This window comes from Ambystoma mexicanum, chromosome 14 (genome assembly GCF_040938575.1).
Source record: "Ambystoma mexicanum isolate Mex_15411 chromosome 14, UKY_AmexF1_1, whole genome shotgun sequence".
In the NCBI taxonomy this organism is placed as follows: Eukaryota; Metazoa; Chordata; class Amphibia; order Caudata; family Ambystomatidae; genus Ambystoma; species Ambystoma mexicanum.
The window spans coordinates 668357010-668369100 of NC_090940.1; the positions used below are offsets into that span (position 1 = coordinate 668357010).

At 47.7% G+C, this 12091-nt stretch overlaps 1 protein-coding gene across 8 annotated transcripts in view; it reads left to right on the forward strand.

Annotated features, from left to right (window-relative positions):
• SYNE2 (spectrin repeat containing nuclear envelope protein 2) overlaps positions 1-12091 on the forward strand; it is a 1840150-nt gene that overhangs the window by 1285097 nt on the left and 542962 nt on the right. For all 8 annotated transcript variants that reach the window (XM_069638223.1, XM_069638224.1, XM_069638227.1 and 5 more), the window contains one exon: positions 515-637. In XM_069638223.1, coding sequence (XP_069494324.1) covers positions 515-637 — 123 coding nt within the window. The remainder of the gene's footprint in view (positions 1-514; positions 638-12091) is intronic.

A 12091-nucleotide genomic window follows, 5' to 3' on the forward strand; every position in this document is an offset into this window, starting at 1 on the left:
TCCATCCTTCCTGCTGGACACTGCATTCCTCCCACAGATTCTCCATCCACCCTTCCTGCTGGACACTACATTCCTCCCACAGATTCTCCATCCACCCTTCCTGCTGGACACTGCATTCCTCCCACAGATTCTCCATCCATCCATCCTTCCTGCTGGACACTGCATTCCTCCCACAGATTCTCAATCCATCCTTCCTGCTGGACACTGCATTCCTCCCACAGATTCCTCATCCACCCTGCCGCCAGCTGCTCAGGCAGATTTCTTTTAATTTCTCATGGCAGCTCTAGCCTTTATTAGCGCCTGTGCCTGGGGTAAATGGGGTTCTAGGTGTTGCGAGGCTCAGCTTTTGCCTGAAGGATAGTTCAGAGAAGAAGAATCTGTGAGAGGTATACTGCATCAATCAGAATGAATGTTACCAACAGTAAGAAACTGATTTGTCACATTTGGCGAAATGTATCAAAAGTTGTGAAATTCTTTGCTCATTCATATTACAATTTCTATTTTCCAACTGAAGGAAGCAGTTGCAATTGAGGATGAAGTCAAAAGAATTGAGAAGAGAATTGCTCAAATTAAGGCTATTTTGTCGTCAAAAGGTATTGTGGATTTATCCCCGAAGGAGCATCTCCAGCATGGAAAGGTGAGTCTGTGTTGTCTCTCGGTGCTTGTTTTGCAGACACAGCATTCCCAAATACCCTGTGAGTATCAGCAAACGGGTGTTGTGTGTTCTCAGCATGTAGCTTTGCAGAGTGTAATCGGGGGGACACTTTGACAGCTGTACTGTCACCGTACCTCCAGATAAGGTATGTGATCTGCCTCCGCACACTGGCTTCTTCGTTTCAGCCTCAGAGTGCTTATTCTTTACGCAGCAGCTTTTGAGCATTGCACTCACTCTGATGCTTAATCTTAAGTGCCCAATGTCGTGGTGCAAGAGACTCTGTCGCCACTGAGTGCCCATTCCAGTTCCTCTAGAATGAGAGTTCTGGGAGTGAGCCACAGTCGTGAGAGCAGTTATCACCATGGATGTGGCATGGCTTGTACTGGTTCCTCTGCATATCTACTGGGAAGCTTTTTTCAAGATGAATACACACTTCTCTTTTTCACTCTACCTTCTTGCTGGTAGTACTGTCAAACACAACTTGGCTAAAAGAGCAGGGTTGTGTGCTTTCTTCCCTGTTGCACTGCAGCATCCATCGTTGTCTCTGGGACTTTTAATGGTGCTTCTGGCATTCTTTGCAAATCTTTCCTAAGTTTGAGTTTAGAGAACTTTAGAGACATACATTGCAGTAGCACCTTCATTAACAGTTGATGGCAACTGGCTTAAGGGAAAAGGAACTTTGATGGGGTGTTAAAGATACTTTTCTGGAAAGGACCGGTTATAATGTGCTCTTCGATCACGCTGCAGAAGGAAAGGCCAGTCCTAGGGAGTGGAATGCTTTGTGTTCGATTAAGTAGCCTGAATTTGATGCCTTTGGAGATTGGGAAGGGAGCCTTCACACAGTGACTATATCAAAGTGCAGTTACTAGATGTGTCTCGTACTTAGCATTATGTAAATGTCTGAATTTACTCAACAATTGGGATGGCAAAAAAGAGGCTGTCCTCATAATCCACCTGAAGAGTGGACGATTAAGGCTACATAACCCATGGCAGGGAAGTCTGGAGAAAGGAAGGATTCTCTGCAGAACGTCCAGGAAGCTCTAATCCTCCGCATTGTTGAATGCTTCCAGGCAAGGGCCAAGAGTGTTTGTCAAAAGGTGCCTGTTCAGGGCAAGGTTTGGTTTCAAAACATGATTGCTTCATTTTGAAGGTATTCGGTTTAAGCGGATTCACTTTCACCCAACGGCCCATGAATTGAAGGTCTGTAGTGATATCCTCATAAAACGGTTCTGTGACACCCTCGGCATCACTGACCAGGCACTGGATTGGCTAACCTCTTTCCTCACTAACCACCCTTCTCATCTGCAACTGAGCCCTTTCTCAGCCACCACCACCCTCTCTACCTGTGGTGTCCCCAGGACGCGATCCTATCGCCGTGGCTCTTCCATATCTATCTCACCCGATTTACTCATTTCCAGTGTTATGCTGATGACACACAGCTTTCCTTCAAACTTCCCTCTACTCCACCCCTCACCACCCCCTGTGCTCTACTCCCCCTCTTCCCCCGTGCTCCAGATAAGATTTTCAAGTGGGAATATTTAACTCCCTGTTTTTAAACATTGAGAGTAAATGTGATTTCAAGAGAGTGAAAATGACGTTTCTCCTTTGCAAGAGAGTAAAATGTATGTGACATCCAGCCGACTTGTGCAAAAACTGTATGGACATCATTACTGAAGAAGAGGAGGAAGAGTGAAGTGCCCGCAAGGACATAGCTTGCAAATGACAGCAGATGTAGGACCAGGCTTCCAAACACCTGGTGCGTAAACCGTCTCTATAGGATCGAATGCTAGAGGATGTTGAGTACCGTGAAAAGAAACCACCAGGTGACGGGAGCTTTCGACTCTGAAAGACATGCAAGTCTATGATGTAGAACTAGTTCCCGTGTACAAAGTATTGCTTTTCTAAGGGGAATTCCAATATTTCCTTAAATGTACATTGTGTTTTTAAAAAAATATATATTTTATTTCCATTTTCAAGAATGTTATAAACAGGAGAGTATAAATTCAATGCAATAGTCTACAATATTACAGAATTCATACTGAGTGAAGGGAACATAGAGAACTACAATTGAACTAATCCTTATGTAATAAATAGAAACCCATCCCAACAAATAAGAGTAACATTAAAACACATTTAAAAAAAATATATATATTTCTGAGGCTTGTGGAATCTGCTTAGATCACATGCTGTGCATAGGCCGACATCTAGTGGAAGCTGCGCAGTATTACAGTTTGTTTTTCGAAACTCGAAAATGGGCGTCGACACAGGGCGTGCCAGTAATACTATCCCTAGTGTGACGTCCACTGTACCCAAGATCCCTCACACGTCTAGGATCCTCAGATTGTTTTTTTCCGCCATACTGGTCGGAAGCATTTTGCGGAGTCCCCTGGCCATAGCCATACTTTTGCTAAAATATCGATTAATTTACATCCTTTACCCATCCCAACGTCGAACTTCGACACTCGACACCGGCTTGGAGAAGAATTCTACGGTCGGCTGCTGCACAACGGATTTGGGCCTCGGTAGGCCTCTGGCCTCGGCCCGGGCCTCGGAAAGGCCTCGGCCCTGCAAATAGGGAGAGTGGGGGGTTGGACATACTCTACACTCTTGGTATATAGGTACACCTTATACATTTCCTACACTTACCAGCCCGCTGCCTCAAGGTGCGTATGGAGGGTACCCCTTTTCAATTCTGCCCCAAGTGCAATCGCAAATACCCTTGGGTCAACAGGCACGCCACGTGCAATCTCTGCTTGCCGAGGGACCACCCCGAGGCGAACTGCAGAGCGTGTAGTAGGTTTAAACCTAAGACACTTAAGGACCGTTCGACGAAGCGTTGGGCCCACCACGCCAGGCAGGCGGCCATGGCAGCGGAGGGCACCTTCAGCGATGGCAGCGACGCCGTGCTTTCAGACGGCGAGGGCATTACGGCGTCGAAAGACAGCTGAGCGCAGGTCCCCGACCTCGGAAGGTCGTCCGACAGGGCGGCTATGGGGAAGACCCCCTGCGACACAAGCGCTTCACACACCACTCACACAAAACACACGAAGTCCAACCGAGACTCGACGACGTCGAGTTCTCGGAAAGAGGCACATAGAGAACGGTCCGAATCGGTGTCCTCTGGGCGTTCTCGATCGAGATCGCCGCATAACTCCAGGCAATCATCCACTCTTGCCAAGAGTGCCTCGCTCCCTAAGCTAATGGAAGTTCGATCGTCGGAGGACGAAGACGACTTCCACCCCCAGGCCGCTCTCCAGGAGTCGGAGCCCGCAGACAAGATCAGCGAGACCCCACGTTCGAAGGACAGGGACTCTACCCCCGATCCTCGACGCCAGGGGTCGAAAAGCTATGGAACCACAAAGGGACAGGGAAAACACTCTTCCACTTACGGGGAGGGGCGAAAACAGCAGAAGAAGCAACCACTGCACTCTTCCACACCTGTAAAACACTCCACTCCTCTTAAACAGACAGACAAGCCCAAGTCTGCTGCTATTTCTAAAACCAGCAAGCCTACTCAGGATAAGTCTCCTAGACTTTCTGAGAGAGTCATTCCCAGTTCCAAAGAATGGTCGAGTGATGACATAGATAGGGTCATGTCAAGGATGTCTTCTTTGGCAGACTTTTATGATAAAAATCCAGAACATTTCCTTTCATATAATCCACAAGGGGCTACACCCTCAGGCTCTAATTATCCTATCCCCCTGAGTAAGAAGCCCCGGTTTGAGACACCTATGAGGTCTTCGGACCCCCTTCGATGTACAACCATACTCACGGCCATACTCACAGTATCAAGGAGAGACTTCCTTTGGTGAGGACCAAGAATTTGGCATGGTAGAAGAGCAAACCGGGACGGGCTACTATGGGGATGATGAGGACCAAGAAGAGGAAGAGGAAGACCCTGAAACCTACAGAGTAGATTCCCCGGTAGAGAAGGAAGCCCCGGTTACCGACTCCCCTGTCGATAACCAACCCCTCCTGAACGAGGTTCTCGCACGAGCAGCAGAACACTTCCATATTGACACCCACGGTGTCCAGGAGGAGAGGGACTTCGCCGAGGAGTTAGTGGGAGAAAGGAGGCCTGTTGCCCAGACCATCCCTATCCTTAAGTCTATTCAGCGAAGAATAGACCCGTCCCTGGTGAACTTAAACCTCACCAGAGCAGTCAATCCCAGAGTTGAAAAACATTTCCGGGCAGCCCAGTCTGACCCTCTCTATATAAGAGAACATCTGAAGCCAGACTCCCTGGTGGTCACTAACACTCGTAAGAGGGCTGGAACACCCTTGTCATCGTCCGAAGCTCCTCCAGACAAGGAGAGCAAAAAACTATATGGTTTCGGCAGGAAAGTAGCCTCAACGTCCGCCTATCAGGCAAGGATTGCAAACTCCACCACCCTGTTGGCCAGCTACAACTGCCATCAGTGAGAAGAAGTCGCGGCACTCATAGCCTCTGCACCAGAACCCTTAAAGGGCCAGTTAGCACGAATTTCAGCAGAGGGTAGAGCCGTGTCTGGTTGCATTTTAAAAGCAACTTTTGACGCCGCGGACAACGCAGGCAGATTGATAGCAGAAGGTACTGTTATCAAGAGACATGCGTGGTTACGGCAGTCTGGTTTTAAGGCAGAAACCCAGGCATCATTGTTGGACAAACCGGTGGAAGCCGATCTGTTGTTTGGTAAGGCGGTCGAGGACGCGCTGAAGAATGCCAAGGACGAATATGAGACACTAAAGTCCCTTGGCCAACTAACCAATAAACCCCCTAACCAGAGAGGGAATGGGAATTTTCGTCGCCCACGCAGCCAAAATTCCCAGAGAGGATCAAACTATTCCCAGGGGCAGGGTACACAGTGGAACAACAACAGCCAACAGTCTACCCAGGGTTACGGCAGGGGTAATAGGAGAGGACGTGGTAAAGGCAGAGGCAGCCCCAGTAAAGGAGGCGGCACGCCTCCACCAAAGCAGTGACGCTCAGTTCAGGGTCCCTTCTCACGCAACCCCAGTCGGGGGACGCATTTCCAACTTCACCAAGGCTTGGGAAGGGATCACATCAGACAGATGGGTGCTGTCAACAGTATCCGCAGGGTACTGTATAGAACTACTGCAGCGTCCCCGGAACCATCCTCCACGACAAAGAGTACACTCTTTACAACATCAGAAGATTCTCCTCGAGGAGATTGCCAATCTGCTAGCAAAGGACGCGATAGAATTCGTCCCGGGACACCAGGTAAACAAGGGTATTTATTCAACTTACTTCCTTGTGCCAAAAAAAGATTTGACAATGCGCCCAGTATTGGATTTACGGCCTGCCAACAAGTATGTCAAGCCCCAAAAGTTTCGTATGACTACCCTACAAGAGGTAATCCCCCTCCTAAAAAAGGGGGATTACATGGCAACCTTGGATATGAAAGATGCATATTTTCATATTTTCATGTTCCCAGCGCGCAGAAGGTACTTGCGCTTCAAGGTGGACAGTCGGCACTACCAGTTCAAGGTACTGCCCTTCGGGATAGCTTCGGCACCAAGGGTATTCACCAAGGTACTGGCGGTGGCGGCTGCACACCTATGCAGGGAGGCAATCCCGGTGTACCCTTATCTGGACGACTGGCTCATAATGGGGGAAACCCCAGTAATTTGCAGGACAAACATTCAAAGGACTATCGACCTCCTCCACGAATTAGGCTTCTCAATCAACGAGAAAAAGTCAAGCCTGGTGCCAAGCACCTCCAAACAGTTCCTAGGAGCAATCCTAGATACTCAAGAGGGGTTGACATTTCCTTCAGAGGAAAGAATTCGGAATATACTACTGCAAATTCCGCAATATCAGTCCGGTCACCAAATAACGGTACGCAAAGCAATGCGTTTGCTGGGCATGATGGCGTCTTGTATTTACCTGGTCCCCCACGCGCGCCTGCGCATGCGTCCCATGCAGGAATGGTTGGCGAAACAGTTGTCTCAGGCAAGTGGTCAGTGGGACGATCTAGTGGTCGTTTTGCCAACACTGGTGCAAAGTCTTCACTGGTGGACAAGAGAGAATCTTAAACAGGGGAAACCCTTTTACGATCCCGAAGTACAGGCAGTAGTCACTACCGATGCATGTCTGACGGGGTGGGGAGCTCACCATCTCCACCACACAGCGCAGGGTCTCTGGTCTCACTCAGTGGCCAAGAACCACATCAACCTGCTAGAGCTTCTGGCAGTATTCAGAGCGCTTCAAGCGTTCGAGCCCCACCTACTAAACCTGTCAGTGCAAATCCGGACGAACAGCACGACAGCCATGTTCTACCTGAACAAGCAAGGAGGGACTTGTTCGCCAAATCTGTCCAAGCTTGCCAAAAAAATCTGGATATGGGCACTCAGACGGAACATCTTCCTGTCATCACAACATGTTCCAGGGGAGCTCAATTCCCTAGCGGATGCTCTGAGCAGAGACTCCCTCCCAGAGGAACACGAATGTGTTCTACACAGAGAGGTCGTAGAAGATATCTTCTCTCAGTGGGGTTCCCCCACTATAGACCTATTTGCCACAAGCGAAAACAGACAATGCCCAGGATTTGCATCCAGGTTCCCCCAACCAGACTCCCAGGGGAACGCCCTGTGGATGAACTGGTCAGGGATGTTTGCGTACGCTTTTCCACCAACTCCTCTCATCAGGAAGGTGGTCTACAAGATGAACAGAGTCAATGATGCTAGTCCTAGTTGCTCCCATGTGGGCAAGACAACCGTGGTTCCCACACTTGCGCAGGATGGCGGTGTGCGAGCCCATCAAACTTCCGGCCTGGTACAACCTACTGTCCCAGCACCAAGGTCAAACAGTGCATCAGCAACCCAACTCAATGAACCTGGCATCATGGCTCCTGAGGTCATAGAGTTTGGACATCTCAATTTACCACAGAGGTGTATGGACATCCTAAAGGAATCTAGGAAACCAAACACAAGGCACTGTTACTTCGACAAGTGGAAGAGATTCGTTATCTGGTGACAGAGTAGACAAATCAACCCAGTTGATTGCACTCCTTCCACTATTGTTACATACATGCTCCACCTGCTAGACGCAGGATTGGTTTTTAACTCACTGAAAGTACACCTGGCAGCCCTGTCGGCATACACCACTTCCCATAACAAGGTCTCATGGTGGAAAGTACCAGTAGTTAAAGCCTTCATGGAAGGAGTAAAGAGACTTCACCCTCCTATTTCAAACCCACCACCAGGGTGGGACCTTAATGTGGTGCTATCTAAGCTCATGGGCCCCCCTTTCGAGCCCATGCATAAAAGCAGTCTCAAACACCTGACTTATAAAACAGCCTTCTAAGTAGCTATTACTTCTATAAGAAGGGTCAGTGAAATTCAGGCTCTGTCAGTGCAGGATCCCTTCTTTACTGTCCATAAAGACAAACTGGTTTTACGCACACACCCTAGGTTCTCACCTAAGTTTATATCTAAATTCCACGTAAACCAGTCCATCGAGCTTCCGGCTTTCTTCCAGGACCCTCAAAGCTCAGCTGAGGTGAAACTACACACCCTAGATGTGCGTAGGGCGGTCCTCTACTATGTAAATAAAACTAGACCGCTAAGGAAAATAGATCAGCTGTTTGTCTCCGTAGCTACAGGCAGAGAGGGAGATCGCGTCTCTAAAGGTGCCATCTTGAAGTGGATTATTAACTGTATCCAGCTGTGTTACTCCCTCTCTGAAAAGACTCTGCCTTTCACGTCAAGAGCCCACTCTACAAGAGGCATTGGGGCCACTCTGGCTTTCATTACAAATGTACCCCTTGACACCATTTGCAAAGCAGCTACTTGGAGCTCTATTCACACTTTTACTCAGTATTACTGCATTGACACCCATTCCAAGGCAGATACACAAGTGGGACAAGCGGTTCTAAGACGCTTATTTGCTCATGACCCTGCTCACATCCTACCTCCTTCTTCAGGTACTGCTCGCTAATCTATGCACAGCATGTGATCTAAGCAGATTCCACAAGCCTCAGAAGGGATACATTACTCACCGTAATCGTATTTCTGATGCTTGTATCTGCTTAGATTCACATGCGACCCACCCTTCCTCCCCTCTGAGAGAAGGCGCATGGTTGCTTGTAGTCTTACCTTTCTATCTATCTGCTTGGATTATCTGTACTCGCGCTACTCCTCATGCTACCTCATGTCAGAAAAAATACAATCTGAGATCCTAGACGCGTGAGGGATCTTGGGTACAGTGGACGTCACACTAGGGATAGTATTACTGGCACGACCTGTGTCGACGCCCATTTTCGAGTTTCGAAAAACAAACTGTAATACTCTGCAGCTTCCACTAGATGTCGACCTATGCACAGCATGTGAATCTAAGCAGATACAAGCATCAGAAATACAATTAAGGTGAGTAATGTATCCCATATATCGATAAATGGAACCATTCATGCACAAACATATAGTTAAGAACCGTTAAACAATCAACCATCAGATTCACCATATAAATCATTGAAAGATGAAATAATGACATAATCATCATAGTATCCTCTTATTGTAAACATCACCTTTTCATATGTAGATAACACAACTAACTCACTCAACCAACTATCAATTTGTTGCTTTTTTCCTTGATTTCCATACTTTAGTATCTGTTTCTGTGCAACCACCAACGCTCTGAAAGCCCACTCCCATATAACATCTACTCGGCCTCAGTAATGTGTATTTGGAGCACCTCAAAACCTCAGTATTTACATCCATCTCAATCCGATCAAGGACTTCTCTCCAAAACAACATAACTCTAGAACATCCCCATAACATGTGAAGGTTTGCTCCCCCTTCCCCACATCCCCATCACATGTGTAGAAGGTTTCCTCCCCCTTCCCCACATCCCCATCACATGTGTAAAAGGTTTCCTCCCCCATATCCCCCACATCCCCATCACATGTGTAGAAGGTTTCCTCCCCTTCCCCACATCCCCATCACGTGTGTAGAAGGTTTCCTCCCCCACATCCCCATCACATGTGTAGAAGGTTTCCTCCCCCTTTCCCACATCCCCATCACATGTGTAGAAGGTTTCCTCCCCTTCCCCACATCCCCATCACGTGTGTAGAAGGTTTCCTCCCCCACATCCCCATCACATGTGTAGGTTTCCTCCCCCTTCCCCATATCCCCATCACATGTGAAGGTTTGCTCCCCCTTCCCCACATCCCCATCACATGTGTAGAAGGTTTCCTCCCCCATATCCCCATCACGTGTGTAGGTTTCCTCCCCCTTCCCCATATCCCCATCACATGTGAAGGTTTGCTCCCCCTTCCCCACATCCCCATCACATGTGTAGAAGGTTTCCTCCCCCTTCCCCACATCCCCATCACATGTGTAGAAGGTTTCCTCCCCCACATCCCCATCACGTGTGTAGAAGGTTTCCTCCCCCACACCCCCATCACGTGTGTAGAAGGTTTCCTCCCCCACATCCCCATCACATGTGTAGAAGGTTTCCTCCCCTTCCCCATATCCCCATCACACGTGTAGAAGGTTTCCTCCCCCACATCCCCATCACGTGTGTAGAAGGTTTCCTCCCCCACATCCCCATCACGTGTGTAGAAGGTTTCCTCCCCTTCCCCACATCCCCATCACATGTGTAGAAGGTTTCCTCCCCCACATCCCCATCGCATGTGTAGAAGGTTTCCTCCCCCACATCCCCATCACATGTGTAGAAGGTTTCCTCCCCATCCCCCACATCCCCATCACATGTGTAGAAGGTTTCCTCCCCCTCCCCCACATCCCCATCACATGTGTAGAAGGTTTCCTCCCCCACATCCCCATCACGTGTGTAGAAGGTTTCCTCCCCCTTCCCCACATCCCCATCACGTGTGTAGAAGGTTTCCTCCCCCTTCCCCACATCCCCATCACATGTGTAGGTTTCCTCCCCCCACATCCCCATCACATGTGTAGAAGGTTTCCTCCCCCTTCCCCACATCCCCATCACATGTGTAGAAGGTCCCCTTTCCCACATCCCCATCACATGTGTAGAAGGTTTCCTCCCCTTCCCCACATCCCCATCACGTGTGTAGAAGGTTTCCTCCCCCACATCCCCATCACATGTGTAGAGGGTTTCTTCCCCACAACAGCAGCAGTGATGATCATCCTGCAGACCTAGCAATTGCTTTCTCTCCGGAGTCCAGTGCAACCTACATATCATTTTTTGTCTCATCAACCTCAGTTTGAGATCCAATTTCATCAGGGTCGCTTCTTTATATATTTTCCCACTCACATTCCGACAATTCATTTCAACTGACCATTTTGACCTTAAACGCTCTCAACCTTCAACTACCTCAGACAAAACGGCATGACCTTAAGAAAAGTCGATCGTGTCCTAGGTGAGCAGTCCTAAATCTGAAAAATACCTGGTCTATCAGCCAAAGGAGTATTAGACGTTTCTATCCTTTGACTCAACAAGGATTTCAATTAATTATATCTGTCTTTCTCTATTAACGGGTCTTTTTTGTGTATGCAGTCTGTTAAAGGTAACAATCTGATCCATTTCAAGAGTATCCCCTTTGTTCACTAGACCCTTCAATATCCAACTCTTCCACTAGAATAATGTATTATTTAATTGAAGAGCTGGATTGTTCCACACTGCACCATTGGTCATCTTAATACTGGGCCAGAAAGGAATAGCTCTGGGCATCGTCCACGTAGTACAAACACTCGCAGGTCGGAAGGGAGATGCTGCCTAGGCCTCTTAGCCACCCAAATCAGTCTATTCACGCCAGTCCGATCAAAATATAAATCAGCCTTCTTAAGCACAAGCCCCCTATAATATTTACCAAGAGCTGGATATCCAAAACCCCCACTTTTGACATCACAGGTGAAGACATATTGCAGTATTTGTTTAGTTTTCTTATCTTACCCTAAACATTCTTTAAAGACGTTATCCTTTTCAACAGCTGTTTTGACAAAGGGAAGGGTAATGATTGAATAACACAGAGAACTTTTGGTAATAATAAGGTTTATTTTATACCAGTCAAGCGTTTTGGCAGAATGGTGAAATAGGGGGTCGGCTCTTGGCTGGAGACTCAAAGGCTATTCAAATAGGTCAGTGATTAGGAATATTGTTGATGATGAAGGTGCGTCAGTTTTGACAAATGAAGAGGTTTATGGGAGCTTTAAATCGTACTATTTCTTTACTCTGAATCCATATTTCCGACGCATGATGATTTGAACTTGTTCTTCAAGAAGATTGAGCTGCCAGTATTGTCAAATTTACATTAATGAATCTTTTGTTTTTCATTAGCCCTTAAACTTGTTGCAATACTGCACAAATATCAAAGGAAGACCACAAAGGATCCATTATACTTATTGACATAGGATTCTAATGAAACTATTTTCATCGATAGCTATTGCCTTCTAGAAAACACTACGCACCTTATTCACTGGAGCATTTATACTGGTGCAAACCTATAGAAAAACGCTCTG